Genomic DNA, 23,638 nt, shown 5'->3' on the forward strand with positions numbered 1-23,638 from the left:
TTTCACTCTTTCTTCTGTTACTGCTGCTTTTGTTTTATGTGCATCATTTTGCCCTACTTCTTTTTCTTATTTGTCTAGGATTGATCACTTCAATTATCCTTGGTTACATTCTGGGGAAGCAAATGCAGCCGCTTTGTACAGTTGTCTAAGCCTTTTATCCTGGAAGTGTTCTTTATTTGTGTGTGTGGTATTGATTGGTGGCATTGTTAGCTTCACATACATCGAGCATTGATAATAATGGGCTCCCCATATCACTCTAGGATTATCACTGTCTTTTCACTCTCACTCCAGTGTCCCAAATATCCACTACTTAGTATTGTGGAGTGCTGAAAGACCAGTGGTGTTTAGTATTTTCACCACCTCTCCAAACTATCATATATAACGGCTTTAGAGAGATAAAAATACAAGGCCACACATATGAGAAAGTGAAGTTAGAGATTTTATTACTCACCAAGAGAAAGTTACAATTACCAATTTTAACCTCTCATGGGGTGGTCACAGAGCCACAACATAACAGTGCTGCTTGCATCTGAGACTCCAAGGAAACACACAAGCAACCAAACACTTCCATTCACCACTCTCCAAATATATGTACAATCCATTGCCCACAGGAGCACAGCACCACAGCCACACACAGGTACTCTCTGGGTCTGAGTCTTTAATGTTCCACCTTAGGGTTCTTTTTACTCCCAAATCTTTATGTACCACCAACCCACAATTTGGAGGGACAGTAGACGCCAAGGCTGCGTCTTGTGAAAGCAGTCAGTTACTTTATTCCCCCTACTTACCAAATACAAATACAGTCAGTAATTGCTTCCGGGAGAGAGACACGGCTGCATAGAAATGCTGTCTGCGTCCAACATCTCCACAGAAGTAGGAAATACAATCACATATATATGGTAAACTTAACATTGAGTCTATGGGATACATGTCACTAGGCCTGCCTTATTTCATCTTCCTCAAAAAGAATTATCTAGCTTCTCCTTTTGACCATCTGTTTTCCCTTACGTCAAACTGGCTAAACCACATTATGCTGTTCAAGCTAACTTGCTCCTTTTCTTCCTTTTTGCAAGCCTGTTTTTGCACGCTAGACTGTTCTTATCAGATCATGAGATTCTGGGTCACACAGATGTCAGTCTTGCCATTCTTGGCCTGTTTGGGCCTTACCTTATGGTTCAGACCTGTGCTTTTTATTATACAGTATTGCCAAATATAAGTACCATAATCAAGGTCATTCTCATTTGCAACATTATATGCCAGTAATCATAGTTCTGCTTTTTTTCTTACCACCTGTTTAGTGACCAAAAATTCCCCTTACATCAGCAAAAGCTATAAATCAATTTTCAGTCAATCATATCTCTGTTTCTCAGCATTCTGCAGTTAGTTCCTCTTTCCATGTGCTGTGCAAGCACTTATGGGAATATATGTCACACTTGGTAACTGACTTCTCCGTGACTGTATTTTTGACCTTTAGTGAGGCCTAGCTCAACACACAACTAAGCAGGCTACATTTGTAAGCCTGTTCTATGGTTCTATAGTTCTGTGGTTCATGTCCAGCATGTTCTAACAGCATATACTCATTCTTTATTCATTTGAAAACTGTTTATGTTCTGTTCTGCAAATGTTCATTAGGTTCCTAATAGAGCATATTCTATTACAGGTTTGGAAGTCCTGCTCCCACAGGTTCAGGATTGGTCTGAGGAGGATGCTAAGGAAGGAGAAATTAAATCTTGCTAACTTTCTTTTTGTTCCACTGGACCAGTCCAGAGACCCTCCTTGTGATTCATTTTACTTTCTCTGATTCTATTGTTACCATTCTACTGATATACTCTAGGGTTTTGGTTCTATGTTGCAGTTTTCCTCCAACAGATTAACCTTTCTAAATTTTTCAAGGATAATACTTTGAGTTAATGTGAATATATTACATGTGACAATTCAAGTGGAAGAAATATCACATGGGCGATTGCTTTATCAGTTGAAATACTGAATATCTAAGTCTGCTCGATGCCCTTAATGGGTGGATTGCATAGCACAGTTTAATTTCTCTGTCTCCATCCACTGGTCGACAGATACAACCCACAGGTTCTAGATTGGTCTGGTGAAACTAAAGAAAAGAAAATTAGCAGGTAAGCCAAGGGTTTCCAGACCTGTCCTGTAGGAATCTCAACCAGTCATGTTCTTGGGATATTCACAATGAATATACATGAGATAGATGTGCATACCAAGGAAGCAGTGTATGCAAATTAATCTTATGAATACTCATTGCGGATATCCTGAAAATTAGCAGGTAAGCTAAGGGTTTCCAGACCTGTCCTGTAGGAATCTCAGCCAGTCATGTTCTTGAGATATTCACAATGAATATACATGAGATAGATGTGCATACCAAGGAGGCAGTGTATGCAAATTAATTTTATGAATAATCATTGCGGATATCCTGAAAACCTGACTGTGATTCCCCTGAGTCAGGTTTAGGAATCACTGAGGTAAGATCTGATTTCTCTTCCATGATCTAACTCAACCATCACAGCAAATTGTTTACTCTGATTAGTAATAGAAAATGTTACACAAATGTTACATAATAAAATCCATCCAGTATCTTAAATCTTTCTAAAACTCTACTATGAAAATTCTTAATTTTTTAGGTAGTTTATTTCAAATACCTGGAGCTTTGCTCCTACCGTAGTCCTAATATATAGCCTGAGTTGTATGGTGTTCAAGTAAACAGTCTTCTTTCAGATCTTAAAGCATTGCTAGGGAAATAAATTTTCAACAATCTTTAACAAATAAGATGGGGCTAACCCATTTATAATCTTAATTATTGTTGAGATTTTAAATAGAACCCTTTTTTGTGTTGATTGCCAGAGAAGCTGAATTAAAAATGGTGACTCTCTCTTCCATCTTGTGCCTCCTAAAATTAATTTGGTAATCATAATTGCTTTATTTGCATTTCTCTAATCATCCTTTAAGGAAATACACAATAAATTGAGTTAAAATAATCAGAAAGGGAAAGTTATTGCCTGAATCACTTGTTTGTGATCATTTTCTGTCAAAAATGTCCGAATTGGCTATACTAATTTTAGGGAAGTAAAAACTGTTGTTACTGTGCAAACCACCAGAATTTCGATTGTTCAATAGGAATGTAATTAAAAAAAGAAAATCCAGTCAATATTTCTGTGGTGGGACTCCAGTTCTGCCTATATAAGGACTTTTTTCAAGTGTCATCTTAGCTGAACCACTGAATCTCTAATTGAACACTCAATCCTAAGCTCAGCATTAATTCCGGAAATACTAACACTATTACTATCACAAACCACTTTGGTTGTCCTACAGATCATGTGTCGCTTGTTGTGGCGTGACCGGTTCTGGAATATTGCAGACACTGTGACGGTGGATCCCTCAGGCCTGGCCCTCCTGTCCCTGCACTGGCACTGGATAATGAAACATCATGTGGATACAGTTCCACAACTGCTGACGGACCATGAGCAGCACAAGTAGGTTACATTGAATGGGCTCAGACTTGGTCTGCTTATTTAGATTATAAATAATATAAGTTTGTGTTACAGCATAGCAGTGTGTAAGGCAAATGGTTTGAGAGAGGGTACTGTATTTCAGGAAAAACTTTTTTCTTATTATTACAGTTTTATATCCTACAACTACCAACCAGTTCAATGCGGGTTACAATCAAGAAATTGAAGAATTCTTCAAGAAAACTATATATCATACTCATCAAAATATTTCAAATTCAGCAATTCATAACAATGATAATCATTCAAGATTAAAATACTTTCTTAAAAGGAAAGTTTTCAATATTTTTCTAAATAGATTGTAATTTTCCAGTTGCCTAAAGGAATGTGGTATCATATTACAATAAATTGCAGCTTGGTAAGAAAAAGATTTAAGAGGACGAAAAGCCTTCATCTGTCTAACAGAAGGAAAAGCAAGCACATAGCAATTTCTGGTTATTCTAAAACCATTTCCATTTAGAAACGAAACACAATTAGCCAGACATCCCCATAAAGAATCTTGTGATCCAATGTTAACACCTTACATTCTAGTCTGGTCTCTATAGGGAGCCAGTGTAGTTGTTTTTTTACTTGGGTAATAGCATCATACTTAAGTGCTTCATAGATGACTCTTATAGCAGCATTCTGCACTCTCTGCAACTTTTAAAATTTTCGTACAACCAATATATAGCGTTACAATAATCTAATTGCGAGAGTATTAGAGATTGCACTAACAAACAAAAAAATCTCCTGATCAAAAGATTTACAAATAATTCTCAACTTTCTAAGAAGGTGAAAAGAGTTCTTCACTACTCCACAGACCTGAGAGCTTAAGGACAACTGACAATCTGTTTCCACTCCTAAAATCCTGGAAACAGCAACTAGTTTAATTTTGAGATCTCCCATGCATTCCTGTCCATGCCTCAGGGACAGGAGTTGTTTTCTGGAGATGTCCTTGGGGGGGGGGGGCTCGAGTAAATCTTTACTCCCCCAGGCAAGAAAAACTCTGGCTACTAAATACGTGTTAGACATAAATGTTTATTCAAATTGTCAAAGAAGCCAATCAGTAATTATTAAAATATTAACAAATAACATCCCAATACAGTATAATATGTAGCAAATTAAAACAGAGTTTTCCCTGGCAGATTTCAATATGTCCACCTGCTAGTGTAGACACATTGAGGCTTGCCAATCTCAGTTCTGTTTCATCTTGAATACTTTTTCTTCCTTTCTTCATTACCTTCATTATAATTACCCTTCCTACCTAATGAATATGCATCTTTCCAGAATATTCTGTTTCCTGTTATGAATCATGTTCCATGAAATTCTATCATTTATTCCCTTATATTGGCAGTTAGGGCCTATGATGCATATAAGCATAAGTTTTCATTTGATATGGGTTGACCTATATCTTTGGTATACATGGTCATCATACTAGCCCCCTCCACCCTCTTGCTAAGGCTATAGTTTTACCCACACCCACTTACTTCTCCTTTTGATTGTTTATCTGGATAGAGCAGGCGTCCTTAGTCATAGGAGTCTCTGGCTCTTAGTTGCTGACCAGCAACTTATCACAAGTTAGCATAGGTCAAATGTCAAACCACAAATTTCTACAGCCTTAGAAAGGTAGTTACCAGAAAAAGTGCTGTCTTGCAATTCCAGATCTGCTCACAGCTCAAGAAAAGCAAAATAGCAATATTAGAATAAAAACTAGAAATATGTATGGTTTGCACCTTTTTATGGCCTCTATGATATACACCCAACACACGTACAGGATTAACTTTAACTAAATCTGGTGGGCTAACCCCTTAAACTTTGTTTTTATCCTTGTTCAGTTTTAGCTTAAAAAATTGTGCGTAGGTTTGTACTGTTGGTAAACAATGGGAAAGATTCTGCTCATGAAGCAGATTTCCCAGAGTAAATGGGATAACGGCAGAATTGTGATCTGCATAAACTCTCTAAATGGGATGGTTACATTAGTATATTGAACAGGGATGGTGAAAGTGGAGGATCTTGCGGGGGACTCCGCTAGTGACTTCCAAGGAGGCAGACATCTTGCCCAGCATTTTCACTCTGAATCCAGACAAGAACCTTTCCATGAATCCCAAAAGTATCTAGAAGAGATCACAGAATATCGTGGTCTACCAGGTCCAAGGCACTGGAAAGGTCAAACTATGCAACATTTTTATTGAATATTTGGCTTCCTTCTGGATCTGCATTTGAACATTTCCACTCTAAGTTTTGCTTTGCACATCAAATTGTATGTACAATTTGTAAGAAGTTTAATGTTGATATGGTTTACATTTTGTATTCTCATTTATTGTTAGGTTTTTGTTTTTAATCCTTGTTATACAATGTATTGATTGAAAAAGCATAATGTAATTTCTAATTTAAATTAACAAACTTTGCAGCAAGAGTATTTGGCACCCCAGCCTAAATCTTAGTTCATTTTCAGGTCTTAGCCAAATAGCTCCCCCCTCTGCTATTCATGATTCCCATGAATGGGTTGTGACCATACCGGGCTGTAAACCTTTTAGGAAGGATAGGGAGGGCTAAAAAGGTGGAGGAGTGGCACTGTATGTGAAAAAATAATATCAGAGCGACAGAAATGCAGCGAACCTGGGGAAAGGAAGAAGCTATATGGATCATCCTGGAAAGAGAAGATGGTATCGTTTATCTACACATGTGTTATCTACAGACCTCCAGCACTAATAGAGAAGTTGGGCAAGGATCTAATTGAAGATACCCATAAGCTTGGAATGAAACGGGGGGTGGTTTTGCTGGGAGATCTCAACTTGCCTGATGTGGATAGGAACGTCCCTTTGACATAATTGTGGATGCGTGTCAAAGTGCTTTACTCATGCAAATTGTGATGGAACCCATGAGGGAAGGGATGATCCTGGATCTAGTGCTCACAAATAGAGGAAGTGTTTCCAGTGTCCAAGTGGGTTCCCACCTAGGCCATAGGTATCATTACACAATGTGGTTTGATATACGAGCAAAAGCGGAGTGCAGACGCCCAAAACTCAAACTACTGGATTTCAGATATGCTGATTTTGGTAAAATGGGGGAGTACCTGATGGCATTAGGTAGACATACGAGAAGTGGAAGGGCAGTGGTCCAAGCTGAAAGATGCTATAAATATGGCAATAGATCTTTATACAGGGAAAGTAAACAAAAACAAGAGAAACAGGAAACCTAAAGACTTTCAAGTCTTTCAGTCTTATAAAGACTTGAAGCAGTTCAGAGAAAAGTGACAAAAATGTTATGGGGCTTGCACCACAAGGTGTATGAGGAGAAACTTGATGACCTGAAGATGTATACTCTAGAGGAAAGGAGAGACAGGGGTGATATGATACAGACATTCAAATATTTGAAAAGTATTAATATACAAACAAATATTTTCCACAGGAGGGAAGGTGGTAGCACTAGAAGACATGAATTTAGATTATAAGTGGGCTGACTGAGGAATAACGTCAGGAAGTACTTTTTCACAGAGAGGGTAGTAGATACTTGGAATGCCCTCCCACAGGAAGTGGTGGAGATGAAAACAGTAACAGAAATGTGTTTGATAAATGGAAAGCGTGAAATCAAACTAGCTTAGTGGTGATTAGATGGCGACACCAGTAATTGGGAAGCAAAGCCAGACAGATTTCTACAGTTTGTGCCCTGAAAATGGCAAGGAGAAATCAAGATCAAGTATACATATGTCATACCGCATCATATGTTATGATGTGAGTTTATTTTGTTGGGCAAACTGGATGGATCAATCAGGTCTTTACCTGCCATCATCTACTGTGTTAATATGATCATCCTACAACAGTCCTATACAAATGCATAGTTGGATGTTTTGTTATACATTTAAATGTTAAACAATGTATATGTACTTGCACTTATACAGAGGTCATCTGTCTAGGTAAATGGACTATTTGAATTTTGTCTATCCCTCTGCCTGAAAGTAAAAATATGCACTGCTTTTTTACAGATGTTAGGATGCATTTGTTTTGCTTTGATGGCAGTGACTCTTTATTGCTCTCCCCCCTCCCCTCAAGAAGCTTCAGCCCCAGCCATCTGCCTAATGTTGTCTTAACAGTTAGGCTGACTCTGCCTTGTTGATGTTGTGTAGATTTTATTTTGTAAGGTTTGTGTTTGCTTGTGATATTTGAATTCTGGGAATCTTTTTTTTTTTTGTTTTTTTTCCTGCCCAGGGCTTCCCAGGATATTCAGGTAGTTTCACAACACATTCAGAGCTCCTTGACGAGCCCCACTGAGCTGTGTTCCAGAGTGAAGAATCTACAGAAGATGCTGGGGCGGCCGCTGCCTTACAAGGTGCTGTTCATTAGCTATGCAGAAAGCTATCAATACTGCATCTTGTCTGATTTAGAAGCTGCTTTCTTTTTCACAGAACAGTAATTGTACTCAACTTAAAGCTGGTGAGAACCTCCATTTACCTTAATTTCTGCTACAGAATTTGCCATTTGTGACCTGGATTGGCCTGTGTTGGAAACAGGATGCTAGGCTTGATGGACCTTCGGTCTGTCCCAGTATGGTTACACTTATGTGTACTGCCTGCTGACCTGATGCTTCTGTGGTTTATGGCTTAATTGCTTGATATACCTATAGTCTTTGGTAGAAACATCAAGGTGGTTTCCAAAAGCAGGAGAAATAAATTCACAGCAACCTAGACAAACAATGATTTTTGTAATTTAACATCAATTATAATATATTGCAAGGAAGAACAAGCTACATAAGTATTTTTTCATGGAAAGGGTGGTAGATATGTGGAATGCCCTCCCGCGGGAAGTGGTAGAGATGAAAAAGGTAATGGAATTCAAACGTGTGGGATAAACGCAAAGGAATCCTGTTTAGAAGGATGAATCTACAGAATCTTAGCAAAGATTAGGTGGCGACGCCGGTAGTTGGGAAGCAAAACCGGTGCTGGGCAGACTTTTATTATTATTATTATTTATTGCATTTGTATCCCACATTTTCCCACCTTTTTGCGGGCTCAGTGTGGCTTACAATACATTATGAATAATGGAAATACAATTTGTTACAATTCAGGTTATGGATTACATTGTGAAGAGTTAAACGAGACAAAATCAAAATCGTTAAGGAATAAATCAATTGAAAAGAACATTGAGACATTGGAAGGAGACAACGGGAAATTAAGGGGCGCTATATGAAGCATATGGTATACATTTTTCTGTGAGTAGAGGTATGGGTGTGGTGAGATTAGGGGTTGAGAATTCATAAGTGGATGTATTGATGTATTACTGAACAGTGAGTGTGAGCTTTTATGTGTTTTGGTTCTTTCCGTAAATTTTATCAAAAAGATGTGTCTTCAGTGATTTACGGAAGTTGGTTTGTTCGTAGATCGTTTTCAGGTTCCGCGGCAGTTTGTTCCAGAACTGCGTGCTCATGTAAGTAAAGGTTGATGCGTGCAGCGTCTTGTATTTCAGGCCCTTGCAGTTAGGGAAGTGGAGGTTGAGGAAAGTTCGGGATGATCTTTTAGCGTTTCTGGGTGGTAAGTCGATTAACTCAGACATGTAGGCTGGGGCTTCGCCGTCTACTTCTACAGTATACTCCCTGATTGTAACTGACTAGATATGGAAAGTTCAAGAACAGTGCTGGACAGACTTTTACAGTCTGTGCCCTGAAAAAGGCAAGGACAAATCAAACTCAGGTATACATGTAAATTCTCCAAGGACAAGCAGGCTGCTTGTTCTCACGACTGGGTGACGTCCGCGGCAGCCCCCACCAACCGGAAAAAAGCTTCGCTGGCGGTCCGCACGCAGGGCACGCCCACCGCGCATGCGCGGCCGTCTTCCCGCCCATGCGTGACCGCTCCCGCCAGTCTTTTCTTTTCCGCTCCTGGAGAGAGTCGTGCCGTCGCCGCTCTCTCTTAGCAGCCCCGGAAAGACCGTCGCGTTTACGCGATTTTGTTTAAAATTTTGTTTAACTTCTGTTGCCGCGCGCTCCTGTTTTTCTTTTCGAAAAAAAAAAAAAAAAAAAAATAGAGCACGCGCTCCCTTCTTTTTCCCTCGTTTTCTAGCGAGGGCGTTGCGTTGCGGCCTTGTGGCCGCGCGATCGATTTATTTTTTTGAGGTGTGATTTCCGCCACCATCGACGACTTTAACTTCGCCGACGCGATTTTTCCGTCGATGTCCTCGAAGGTCCCGAGTGGATTTAAGAAGTGTGGTCGGTGCGGCCGGCTGATCTCGCAGACCGACACCCACGCTTGGTGCCTCCAGTGCCTCGGGCCGGAGCACAATATCAAGTCGTGTTCTCTGTGTCTTGGTCTCCGGAAACGGACTCAGGTTGCGAGGCAAGTTCTGCGGGACCGTCTTTTTGGAACTTGCGCCGGCCCCTCGACGTCGACCTCGACGGCATCGGTATCGACGCCCGGCCCTTCGGTACCGGTATCGATGCCCGAGAAATCGGCACCGATGGCATCGACCCCAGGAGAACAGGTCCCGTCGGCCCGCCGGTCCTCGGGTGAGAGGCCGCGTGGGCAGTCGGCCCCGGTCACTCCCTCAGCCCGTGGCCCTCGGGACCGAACCCTGTCTGACCCGGTTCCTCGGGACCGAGGGGGATCGACCTCCTCCTCCTCCATACCACCTGGCACCGGTGACGGGCACCGCAAGAAGGCTAAGAAGCACCGTCACCGGTCGCCCTCGACGCATCTGGCGCTCGGTTCCGGGGAGGAGTCGACGCCGAAGCGTCCGCGTCGAGAGGACAGGTCCCCCTCGGTTGTGGAGGTACCGCCACGTCAGGGTCCCAGCACCTCGGTGCAGTCTCCTGGACCCGAGCAGCTTCCGGCACAGACGCCTCTACCGGCCCCCATGTCTTTCCTGACAGCGGGCCTGGACGAGTGCCTCCGAGCCATCCTTCCGGGGATCCTGGAAGGGCTGATGCGCCAGGCTGTGCCAGCGCCGATGACTGTGGCGCCAGTGAGCTCTAGCCCGGCGCCGAGGCCGTCGCAGATTGCGGCGCCGGTCTCGACCGCCATGCAGGTGGAGTCGACGTCGATGGAGGGAGCTTCGTCCCCGCCGGCACGGGAGTCCACCGCTCGACGACACCGAGACCTCGGTGCCTCGATGTCGAGCCGGGCCCGGTTCAGGACTCAGCTACATGAGCTTATGTCCGATACCGAGGAGGAGGCCTCGTGGGGGGAAGAGGAACATCCTAGATATTTCTCCTCAGAGGAGTCTATGGGCCTTCCCTCGGACCCCACGCCTTCACCAGAGAGGAAACTCTCGCCTCCTGAGAGTCTCTCTTTTGCCTCCTTTGTAAGGGATATATCTATCTGCATTCCCTTCCCCGTGGTCTCTGTGGATGAGCTGAGGGCTGAGATGCTCGAGGTCCTCGACTATCCATCACCACCTAGAGAGTCCTCCACGGTGCCGCTGCACAATGTCCTCAAAGAGACACTGCTTCGGAACTGGATGCGACCATTATCTAATCCCATCATTCCCAAGAAAGCAGAGTCCCAGTACAGAATCCACTCGGACCCAGAGTTAATGCGGCCACAATTGCCACATGACTCGGCGGTCGTGGATTCTGCTCTCAAGAGGGCACGGAGTTTGAGGGATACCGCCTCGGCGCCCCCGGGGCGGGAGTCTCGCACTCTGGACTCGTTTGGGAGGAAGGCCTACCAATCCTCCATGCTCGTGACCCGCATCCAGTCATACCAGCTCTATACGAGCATCCACATGCGGAACAATGTGAAGCAGCTGGCGGACCTGGTGGATAAGCTCCCGCCGGAGCAGTCCAGGCCTTATCAGGAGGTGGTCAGGCAGCTGAAGGCGTGCAGAAAGTTCCTGTCCAGGGGTATCTGACACCTGTGACGTGGCATCTCGTGCTGCGGCCCAAGGTATAGTGATGCGCAGGCTCTCATGGCTGCGTGCCTCTGACCTGGACAACCGCACCCAGCAGAGACTGGCCGACGTCCCTTGCCGGGGGGATAATATTTTTGGTGAGAAGGTCGAGCAGTTGGTGGACCAACTGCATCAGCGGGAAACCGCCCTCGACAAGCTCTCCCACCGGGCGCCTTCAGCATCCACCTCAGCAGGTGGACGTTTTTCCCGGGCTCGGCAGGCTGTGCCCTATTCTTTTGCAAAGCGTAGGTACACCCAGCCGGCCCGAAGGCCTCGTCAGGCACAGGGACAGCCCCAGCGCGCTCGTTCTCGTCAACAGCGTGCGCCTAAGCAGCCCCCTGCGCCTCCACAGCAAATGCCGGGGACGGGCTTTTGACTGGATCCACGGGAACATAGCCGCCCTCAAAGTGTCCGTACCGGACGATCTGCCGGTCGGGGGGAGGTTAAAATTTTTTCACCAAAGGTGGCCTCTCATAACCTCCGACCAGTGGGTTCTCCAAATAGTGCGATGCGGATACGCCCTGAATTTGGCTTCCCTGCCACCAAATTGTCCTCGGGGAGCTCAGTCCTTCAGCTCCCATCACAAGCAGGTACTTGTAGAGGAACTCTCCGCCCTTCTCAGCGCCAATGCGGTCGAGCCCGTACCACCCGGGCAGGAAGGGCAGGGATTCTATTCCAGGTACTTCCTTGTGGAAAAGAAAACAGGGGGGATGCGTCCCATCCTAGACCTGAGAGGCCTGAACAAATTCCTGGTCAAAGAAAAGTTCAGGATGCTTTCCTTGGGCACCCTTCTGCCAATGATTCAGAAAAACGATTGGCTATGTTCTCTGGATTTAAAGGACGCATATACTCACATCCCGATACTGCCAGCTCACAGACAGTATCTCAGATTCCGCCTGGGCGCACGGCACTTTCAGTATTGTGTGCTGCCCTTTGGGCTCGCCTCTGCCCCACGAGTGTTTACAAAGTGCCTCGTGGTGGTAGCGGCGTACCTACGCAAGCTGGGAGTGCACGTGTTCCCATATCTCGACGATTGGCTGGTCAAGAACACCTCGGAGGCGGGAGCCCTCCGGTCCATGCAGTGCACTATTCAACTTCTGGAGCTGCTGGGGTTTGTGATAAATTACCCAAAGTCCCATCTCCAGCCAGCACAGTCTCTGGAATTCATAGGAGCTCTGCTGAACACCCAGACGGCTCAGGCCTTCCTTCCCGAAGCGAGGGCCAACAACCTCTTGTCCCTGGCTTCGCAGACCAGAGCGTCTCAGCAGGTCACAGCTCGGCAGATGTTGAGACTTCTGGGTCATATGGCCTCCACAGTTCATGTGACTCCCATGGCTCGTCTTCACATGAGATCTGCTCAATGGACCCTAGCTTCCCAGTGGTTTTAGGCCACAGGGAATCTAGAAGATGGCATCCGCCTCTCCACCAGTTGCCGCACTTCACTGCTCTGGTGGACCATCCGGACCAATTTGACCCTGGGACGTCCATTCCAAATTCCGCAGCCCACGAAAGTGCTGACGACGGATGCATCTCGCCTGGGGTGGGGAGCTCATGTCGATGGGCTTCACACCCAGGGTCTGTGGTCCCTCCAGGAAAAGGATCTGCAGATCAACCTCCTGGAGCTCCGAGCGATCTGGAATGCACTGAAGGCTTTCAGAGATCGGCTGTCCTGCCAAATTATCCAAATTCGAACAGACAATCAGGTTGCAATGTATTACGTCAACAAGCAGGGGGGCACCGGATCTCGCCCCCTGTGTCAGGAAGCCGTCGGGATGTGGCGTTGGGCGTGCCAGTTTGGCATGCTCCTCCAAGCCACATACCTGGCAGGCGTAAACAACAGTCTGGCCGACAGACTGAGCAGAGTCATGCAACCGCACGAGTGGTCTCTCCATTCCAGAGTGGTACGCAAGATCTTCCGAGAGTGGGGCACCCCCTCGGTGGACCTTTTCGCCTCTCAGATCAACCACAAGCTGCCTCTGTTCTGTTCCAGACTTCAGACACACGGCAGGCTAGCGTCGGATGCCTTTCTCCTCCATTGGGGGACCGGCCTCATGTATGCTTATCCTCCCATACCTTTGGTGGGGAAGACCTTACTGAATCTCAAGCAAGACCGCGGCACCATGATTCTGATAGCGCCCTTTTGGCCCCGTCAGATCTGGTTCCCTCTTCTTCTGGAGTTGTCCTCCGAAGAACCGTGGAGATTGGAGTGTTTTCCGACTCTCATCTCGCAGAACGACGGAGCGTTGCTGCACCCCAACCTTCAATCCCTGGCTCTCACGGCCTGGATGTTGAGGGCGTAGACTTCACTGCGTTGGGTCTGTCTGAGGGTGTCTCCCGTGTCTTGCTTGCCTCTAGGAAGGATTCCACTAAAAAGAGTTACTTTTTCAGGTGGAGGAGGTTTGTCGTTTGGTGTGAGAGCAAGGCCCTAGAACCTCGTTCTTGCCCTGCACAGAACCTGCTTGAATACCTTCTGCACTTATCAGAGTCTGGCCTCAAGACCAACTCAGTAAGGAATCACCTTAGTGCGATTAGTGCTTACCATTATCGTGTGGAAGGAAAAGCCATCTCTGGAGAGCCTTTAGTCGTTCGATTCATGAGAGGCTTGCTTTTGTCAAAGCCCCGTCAAGCCTCCTACAGTGTCATGGGATCTCAACGTCGTCCTCACCCAGCTGATGAAACCTCCTTTTGAGCCACTGAATACCTGCCATCTGAAGTACTTGACCTGGAAGGTCATTTTCTTGGTGGCAGTTACTTCAGCTCATAGGGTCAGTGAGCTTCAAGCCCTGGTAGCTCATGCTCCATATACCAAATTTCATCACAACAGAGTAGTGCTCCGCACCCACCCAAAGTTCCTGCCGAAGGTGGTGTCGGAGTTCCATCTTAACCAGTCAATTGTCTTGCCAACATTCTTTCCCAGGCCGCATACCCGCCCTGCTGAACGTCAGTTGCACACATTGGACTGCAAGAGAGCATTGGCCTTCTACTTGGAGCGGACACAGCCCCACAGACAGTCCGCCCAATTGTTTGTTTCTTTCGACCCTAACAGGCTAGGGGTCGCTGTTGGGAAACGCACCATCTCCAATTGGCTAGCAGATTGCATTTCCTTCACTTACGCCCAGGCTGGGCTGGCTCTTGAGGGTCATGTCACGGCTCATAGTGTTAGAGCCATGGCAGCGTCAGTGGCCCACTTGAAGTCAGCCACTATTGAAGAGATTTGCAAGGCTGTGACGTGGTCATCTGTCCACACATTCACATCACATTACTGCCTCCAGCAGGATACCCGACGCGACAGTCGGTTCGGGCAGTCGGTGCTGCAGAATCTGTTTGGGGTGTAAATCCAACTCCACCCTCCAGGACCCGAATTTATTCTGGTCAGGCTGCACTCTCAGTTAGTTGTTCTTCGTAGGTCAATTTCTGTTGTACCCTCGCCGTTGCGAGGTTCAATTGACCTGGGTTCTTGTTTTGAGTGAGCCTGAGAGCTAGGGATACCCCAGTCGTGAGAACAAGCAGCCTGCTTGTCCTCGGAGAAAGTGAATGATACATACCTGTAGCAGGTGTTCTCCGAGGACAGCAGGCTGATTGTTCTCACCTACCCTCCCTCCTCCCCTTTGGAGTTGCGTTTTCATCTTTGCTTGTCATTCAACTGGCGGGAGCGGTCGCGCACGGGCGGGAAGACGGCCGCGCATGCGCGGTGGGCGTGCCCTGCGTGCGGACCGCCCGCGAAGCTTTTTTCCGGTTGGTGGGGGCTGCCGCGGACGTCACCCAGTCGTGAGAACAATCAGCCTGCTGTCCTCGGAGAACACCTGCTACAGGTATGTATCATTCACTTTATCACACACTGTGTAAAATGAGTTTATCTTGTTGAGCAGACTGGATGGACTGTACATGTCTTTATCTGCCATCTTTTACTATGTTACTATATTACATTACATCACAAAGTATTAGATACGTATAAAACAATAAGAACAATACTATGCACTTTAACACAGAGATTTTTGTAAATATTCAGGTGTTAATATTGTAACATAGTCTGTTTTTGTGCCAGTATTTTTTTGAGTTATTTGGAAGAGAATTCTATAAATTAGTGTTTGAATGCTAATGCAGTTTTACCAGGAGCTTGCAGCCAAGTTCTCAAATCAGACGACCTTGAAGCACATGATGATGAGTAGTGAATAAGCAAAGTAATTACGTAAACAAAATTTTTTAAACAGTAGTCAGGATAGGGGAGGGCAGACTTTTATACGGTCTGTGCCAGAGCCGGTGATGGAAGGCGGGACAGGTGGTTGGGAGGCAGGAAAAACTGCTGGGCAGACTTATACAGTCTGTGCCCTGAGAAAGACAGGTACAAATCAAGGTAAGGTATACACATGAGTTTATCTTGGGCAGACTGGATGGACCGTGCAGGTCTTTTTCTGCCGTCATCTACTATGTTACTATGATCTTAAACTGGATTCCCTTAATAAGTAGCCAGTGATGTTTCCTTAACAAAACCTGATAGCACTGACACTGGTGAACAAAGCATTGCCATAATCTAAGTGTGATGTAATTGGGGCATGAGCCGAGAGACCAAAACATGTTCTATATAGGAACATAAAACTGCTATTACTTCTTATTTCTGTAACCTATACAGCACTGTACATAAACACGAAAGAGATGGTCCATGCTCAATAGATCTTAGGATCTCTTCAGGACAAATAAGGGATTACGGAGTTAACATTTATTATGGGAGTTTTTGAAACATGAATATTGAACAGGTGAAAAAGGGTGTAAGAGTTAAAGGTGGGCTTTTAGCTTTGGATTTGAATAGGGCCAAAGACTGAGCACGATGTAGCAACTCAGGAGGTCTGTTCCGGGTGTATGGCATAGCAGGAGGGATGGAATGGAGTCTGGAGTTGGCAGCGGATGAGAAGGGTACATCATGATTTTATTGGCCGAATCAAGTGACGCTGAATTGGTTTATGGGTTTTCTATAGCAAGGTTTTACACGTAATTTGACACAGCTTTGAAAATCTGGCTGCAGATTCTAGTTACTTTCTCACAGTTCAACTTTATTTAATATACCACAATAATATCTAAGTGGTTTACATTGCAAAATTAGATTAAGGGTAGAAAAAATGGTAAAGACATAAGGTAAGCATAGTAGATGACGGCAGAGAAAGACCTGCACAGTCCATCCAGTCTGCCCAACAAGATAAACTCATATGTGCTACGTTATGTGTATACCTGACCTTGATTTGTACCTGCCGTTTCAGGGTACAGACCGTAGACGTCTGCCCAGCACTCGCCCCGCCTCCCACCACCAACTCTGCCACCCAATCTCCGCTAAGCTTTTGAGGATCCATTCCTTCTGAACAGGATTCCTTTATGTTTACACCAAGCATTTTTGAATTCTGTAACCGTTTTCATCTCCACCACCTCCCACGGAAGGGCATTCCAAGTATCCACCACTCTCTCCGTGAAAAAATACTTCCTGACATTTTTCTTGTCTGCCCCCCTTCAATCTCATTTCATGCCCTCTAGTTCTACCGCCTTCCCATCTCTGGAAAAGGTTCGTTGTGGATTAATACCTTTCAAATATTTGAATGTCTGTTTCATATCACCCCTGTTTTTCCTTTCCTCCAGGGTATACATGTTCAGGTCAGCAAATCTCTCCTCATAAGTCTTGTAACGCAAATCCCATACCATTCTTGTAGCTTTTCTTTGCACTGTTTCAATTCTTTTTACATCCTTAGCAAAATACGGCCTCCAAAACTGAACACAATACTCCAAATGGGGCCTCACCACCGACTTATACAGGGGCATTAAAACTTCTTTTCTTCTGCTGGTCACACCTCTCTCTATACAGCCTAGCAACCTTCTAGCGCCTTCAGATCCTCAGATACTATCACCCCAAGATCCCTCTCCCCTTCTGTACCTATCAGACTCTCCCCGCCTAACACATACGTCTCCCGTGGATTTCTATTCCCTAAGTGCATCACTTTGCATTTCTTTGCATTGAATTTTAATTGCCAAACCTTAGACCATTCTTCTAGCTTCCTCAGATCCTTCTTCATGTTTTCCACTCCATCCGGGGTGTCCACTCTGTTACAAATCTTAGTATCATCAGCAAAAAGGCAAACTTTACCTTCTAACCCTTCGGCAATGCCACTCACAAATATATTGAATAGAATTGGCCCCAGCACCGATCCCTGAGGCACTCCGCTACTCACCTTTCCCTTATCCGAGCGAATTCCATTAACCACTACCCTCTGGCGTCTGTCCGTCAACTAGTTCCTAATCCAGTTCACCACATTGGGTCCAATCTTAAGCCTGTCAAGTTTATTCAAGAGCCTCCTGTGAGGAGCTATGTGAAAAGCTTTGCTGAAATCTTAGTAGATTACGTCTATAGCACGTCCCTGATTTAATTTTCCGGTCACCCAGTCAAAGAATTCAATGAGATTCGTTTGGCTTGATTTACCTTTGGTGAAACCATGTTGTCTCGGATTTTGCAACTTATTGGCTTCCAGGAAATTCACTATCTTTTCCTTCAGCATCACTTCCATTACTTTTCTGAACCGAAGTGAGGCTTAAGGATCAAAAGTACATAGGGGACTTTAAAAAAAAACAACAGCAAAAAAAAAAAACTCCAAGAGAAAAGTTTACCATCTTAAAAATTGAACAATGAACAAAAAAATGTGTATTCAGCAAACAATAAAAGGTAACTGAAAAATGGATCAGTTATAACACTAACTATAAACATTAGTTTACTTTCTAAAAGGTACCTGGGAAGATCAGGACATATAACTGTTTACTGTGCCACAGCATAGAGATCCTGCTCTCTTTTCTTCCTGTGTAAGACTAGGGAAAAAGCCAGTACAATCCAAATTGAAAGAACTCCTGGGCCAATCAGAGCCCAGTCAACAAGTTTTTAAACTATACTGCTCACAATATTGGAGATCACTTCTTCACTGAGTGAAACTAAAAGAGGGAGCATACACTTATTCCTATAACAGCTTTAACATAAAACATTCACCACCTGCTGGCCGCTAGAAGTGGAGGAGGAGTGGCCTGGCGGTGGACACTTCGGTCCTGGGGAACTGAGGAACTGAGTTCGATTCCCACTTCAGGCACAGGCAGCTTCTTGTGACTCTGTGCAAGTCACTTAACCCTCCATTGCCCCATTGAGCCTGCCATGAGTAGGAAAGCGCAGGGTACAAATGTAACAAAAAAAATAAAATAGAAGAAATACGCTTCAGGAATTAATTCAGGCAGTTTTATAGGCTTCAAACACAATGTTGTCACACTGATTTTTTTTTCTCTCTCATTGATTTCTGCTTGATTGATGCTCCTTCTTTCACTCCTAGATATTTATATACACCTTCCTATTCAAGTTTTCTTGGTCTCACACTCAATACTCAGAAGGATGTTTTCAGTTTTGCTTAACTTTCCCCTGAGGAAAGTCATCTTAGCACGTTTGTCCTGACCAAAGTCATCTGGATTTTATCTGAGAATCATTTCATTACTCAGAGTTGTTCTGCTAATTGCTGTTCACTGGAACTGCTGATGTAATTTCTGGATCAGTGGTTCAGTTCATGGCACTCTTAGTGTCCAAGTAAGTTTACACCCCCCTCCCCCACACACATTTCTCTCCCCCCCCCCCCCCCCCAACCACACGTTTCCTCTCAGGGCACACCCCCTCTGCCACACATTTCCTTGCAGGTCTCTCTCTTCTCCCCCCCCCCCCCCCCCACAAAAAAAAAGCAGCATGGAGTCCTACCTTGAGTGGAGATAGAGCATCTCACTTCCCTTGCTTGCTCCACTGACAGCCAAGCCTCCTCCTGTGCGTCAGGCCTTTAGCCTCTTTCAGTCCCTCGGCTCCTTCCACAGCTTGCTCCACCCTTTCTCAAGCCCTCCCCAGGTGGGGAGTCGCAGTTGCTCCATTTGCAGCCTTCAGTGCTCCTCGCCCTCTAGCAGCAGCAGGGCCTGGTATTCACTGCCTCAAGAGGTCTCGGTTCTCATGGTGAGGCTGCTTCCCTTGATTTGTAGTAGTAGTAGTAGAGGCTGCATGCTTAGGTTGGGCAGGAAACGGCAGTGGCGTGCGCAGGCCGTTTGTGTGTCTCCTTCCACAGCACCCCTGTGAGTTTGTCATGGTGTACCAGGGTGCTGCAGTGCACAGTTTGGGAATCTGTCTTCACCGGAGCAGGTGGGGGGAAGAGGGGGTGGTGGTTGGGAAGCAAGGATAGGGGAGGGCAGACTTATACGGTCTGTACCAGAGCCGGTGATGGGAGGCGGGACTGGTGGTTGGGAGGCGGGAAATACTGCTGGCAGACTTATATGGTCTGTGCCCTGAAAAGGACAGGTACAAATTCAATTCAAGGTAAGGTATACACATATGAGTTTGTCTTGGGCAGACTGGATGGACCATGCAGGTCTTTTTCTGCCGTCATCTACTATGTTACTATGTTAACCTAAAGATTTAATGGGTGCTTAATGGATTAAGTGCCAAACAAAGCAGAAATGGTGACAGGACGTCTTCGTGAAGTGTGCCTCACTGGGTCTTGTTGTTAGGAGTAGCAAATTGTCTGCTTGCTCATTATAGGTGGACCGTAGTTTGTCACATTTTCATGGTGGACTTGATGTGTTTGATCAGTCCAGGATAAATTTTGTACAGTTCAATACAGTTTATTATCCAGGAATGTGGAACACTATCAAAGGCTTTCTTGTAGTCAATTATTGCTATACTGAGATGTTTGCTTTTCGTAGCTCTGGCCGTAATGGCTTTATTAAACATTAATTGGTCATTAGTTCCATATTCTCTCTTCCTATTGCCCTTCTATTCTAGTGCCATGATGTTCTTTGAGTCAATATGGTCATATATTCTATCAGTATCTATTGTAATGAGCAGCTTATAGGTAGAGTTATGAGTCAAATTTTTGGAAATATTACTTGGATCTCCCATTGGAAGAAGTGTTCTGCCTGTTATTAGCCATTGTGGTGGTAAATCTGATTGTCAGATCAACTGATTTTTGCCATCTGTCAGATCTTGGTGGAGTGAAGTTAATTGTTTGAGCCAAAGTTGGTCAGTCCATCTGGACCAGGCTCTTCCAGATGGGGACTCTTCTTAACCTATTTAACAACTCTGTTGTTGTTACATCCGCCCTGCCCATAACTTTTGTTTCCCTTTTTCAGATCCTCCTGTATGCTGGACAGCCACCCTGCTTCTCACATGTACTCAACAGGGTCCTTTAAGCATCTCTAGAATGTTTCATTATCTGCTCTAGTTGGTGGTATTTGCACTGTAGTAAACCTCTTTTCCAAATCCCTTTAGAATTGTTTTGGGTTTTCTCTAAACAGTTTATTTTGATATATCTCACTCTCCTGCTCTCTTCATATCTTTTCTAGTTGATGAGGTAGTAATGCATTAGTTCTTAATTTAACCTGGATGTTGCTATTAAATTTTGTTGAGGTAGTAATGCATTAGTTCTTAATTTAACCTGGATGTTGCTATTAAATTTTGTTATGTCCTCTGTATGCAGGATGAGGTGGTGGTACAGTGTGCGATACAATTGAATGTACTCAGTGGAGCCCTCCAAGTCGTGGAGTTGAGGCCTGTCTTGGAAGCAAGCACATGGCATTGGGATATCTGCCGCTTAAGGGCAGCTGCTCTGGGGTGGCGCATAAAGAGAGACATATTGTATGCCAGGGGCCTGGTGCTCCAAGCCAATCATTCTGAAAAATTTGAAACAGGTAACCTCTTCCTTCTAATGGCTCCCATTTTTGCTTTATGAATGACCTTTATACAAAGCCAGGTGACGCCAGTTCTGTAAATGAACCTCATAAGAACTTCTGATTGCAAAACTTGTGGAAACATTTTGTGCTTTTTCACAAGTATCACGGCTTTTAATGACTATTTAGCATTCCATGTTGTACGGTCTTTTATCCTTTTGCTTATCTGCTTGCATGTCCACAGCAGTTGCTCCTTTCCCTTTCCTCTTCCTTCTGATACACTGTGAAACATAAATTACCTTAGCACTTTCAATCTTCTGATTTATACTCCACTAGGAAAAAATGCCAGTTTCTGAGCGCAATGAAACGGGCGCTAGCAAGGGGCCCCCTCCCTCCGAGCTACTTGCCTTGTTCGGGGTTCGCGTCGCTGTGTGTGGGGAGGGTTTTGTTGTTTTTTTTTTGCTGCGCCTCCGTGGCCGTGCCTGTGGCGTTTCCGTTTCGGCCCTCGAGTGTCATAGCTCCGCCCTCTACGTCATGACTTTTTGACGCGAGGGCGGTGCAGACACTCCAGGGCACACCGGATATCTCGGGCGCCTCAACTTCCGTGGAGGCTTCGTAGAACGTTGGGGTTGCCTTTTATATAGAGAGATAATTAGATTATGGCATCTTGGATCCAGCAATGTTTTCATGCAGCATATCCCACCCATGTGAAAAGGGGCAACCAGCTGCTGAGGTTTTAATGAAGACATGCTTGCCAGGATAGATCTGGAAGATAATGAGAAAACTTGAAATATGAATATTTCTCTTCTCATGAGTATATGGTATCCAAGGTCTGTCTTTTATCAGATGAACTATTGGTCTACAGCCATATTGGGCTTGATGATAAGCTGCTGGCAGTCGGCATTTTGCTGACTGCTGGCGGTGTTTTATCTGAAAATTCAGTGCTGGACTATGTCTGGGCTCTGGCATTGAGTTTCCAGGAATATGGAGCAGGCAAAAATATAACTGGAGGAGTAGCCTAGTGGTTAGTGCAGCGGACTTTGATCCTGGGGAACTGGGTTCGATTCCCACTGCAGCTCCTTGTGACTGGGGGCAAGTCACTTAACTCTCCATTGCCCCTGGTACAACATAAGTACCTGTAGATATGTAAACCGCTTTGAATGTAGTTGCAAAATACCACAGAAAGGCGGTATATCAAGTCCCATTTCCCTTTCCCAGTTAAGTGCGATATTCAGCACTTAACTGATTATGGTGAACTGATAAAGATAGGACTGACCTGTATGCACTCCTATTTATGTGGTTACGTTTGGCGGTTAAGTGCTGACTCAACCCCCAAAATAGCTGGTTTCATGTTGGGCGCTAACTGGACTTTTTCAGCTGCACTCTCCAGTTTAGTGCTACTGAATATGCCTAGTTAGACCCAGAACAGTAGCATAGCCACAGGGGTGCTCAGGCCTCCTCCAAACATGCAGCTTCCGTTAAATGGCTAGCGGGGATGCTGAAACCCTACCAGCCAAAGAAATTAGTTGTTGAGCTGCTCCCCTCCTCACAGTTCTGCACTATGGAAGACGTCTGTGGTGTACCTCCAGCTGCCAATGCTAGAACTCATGCATGCTCAGTTTGCACAAGATTTCTGTACTGCAGCAGCATGAGGGCAAGATTTGGCTGGCTGGGCTTCAGCATCCCTGCTAGGAAATAGATTATTTTTGGTGCACTGGGGAGGGGATATTTAAATCATTTTAAATATCAAGCCAGATGTCTTTCTGAGTTTTTTTTATGGGTTGTCATTCTGCAAGTTTTTCTTTTAATTTGTATTTTGTTAAATTGCTATCAGCTTTCATCTTTCATTGGGAATGTGCAGACTATTTCTGTACCTTGTATGTTGTCTTTAATAAAAGATGCAGAATGATTTTTGCAGTGAAGTATCTACAGCACAAGCATGAAACATTTGTAATATCAAGTATGTATCAACTCAGCATGTTAATCCATTTCAGCCATGCACACTATAATAACTTAAACAGTATGTATAGCTTTTAAAAGAATGTTTGAACAATCAGAGACAGCATATTTCACTTGAGCTAAGAAACTTTATCCCTCATGGCACACCATAATCATCATTTGTCAAAGTTTTTAGGAAGTACTTATAATTTAAAAATTTTTTTGAAAAATTTCCACTCAATTTTAATATCAGAATCATTATTGTGAGTATCAGAGTATTGTGGAATATTTATCCTAATCATCTGAGGACTGATGACAGTCATGGTGAGCCATGAGCAATTAAGTCTTTTTAGCTTATCTAATTCTTTAAAAGCTGTAGATAGTGTTTATATTATTATAGTGTACGTGGCTGAAATAGATTAATATGCTGAGTTGATAGATACTTGATATTTTGGTTCTCCCTGCATAGTTTTGTACCAGCCTAAATAAGTAACAATTGTGATGATACTTCAGTTGCATTGCACTGTTTGTCAGTTCTGCGGAAAATTTGTTAAAATTGAATATATTTAAAAAGAGAAATGGAGGCACTTTCTGTGATGATGAAAAAATGGG

The 23,638-nt window shown here is 44.6% G+C and overlaps 1 protein-coding gene across 1 annotated transcript in view; it reads left to right on the plus strand.

The window, feature by feature from the left end:
* MDN1 (midasin AAA ATPase 1) overlaps positions 1-23,638 on the plus strand; it is a 548,987-nt gene that overhangs the window by 305,828 nt on the left and 219,521 nt on the right. The window contains exons 54-56 of the mRNA XM_030199093.1: positions 3,331-3,491; positions 7,712-7,832; positions 20,899-21,109. Coding sequence (XP_030054953.1) covers positions 3,331-3,491; positions 7,712-7,832; positions 20,899-21,109 — 493 coding nt within the window. The remainder of the gene's footprint in view (positions 1-3,330; positions 3,492-7,711; positions 7,833-20,898; positions 21,110-23,638) is intronic.

Source organism: Microcaecilia unicolor, chromosome 3 (assembly GCF_901765095.1).
Source record: "Microcaecilia unicolor chromosome 3, aMicUni1.1, whole genome shotgun sequence".
Taxonomy (NCBI): domain Eukaryota; kingdom Metazoa; phylum Chordata; class Amphibia; order Gymnophiona; family Siphonopidae; genus Microcaecilia; species Microcaecilia unicolor.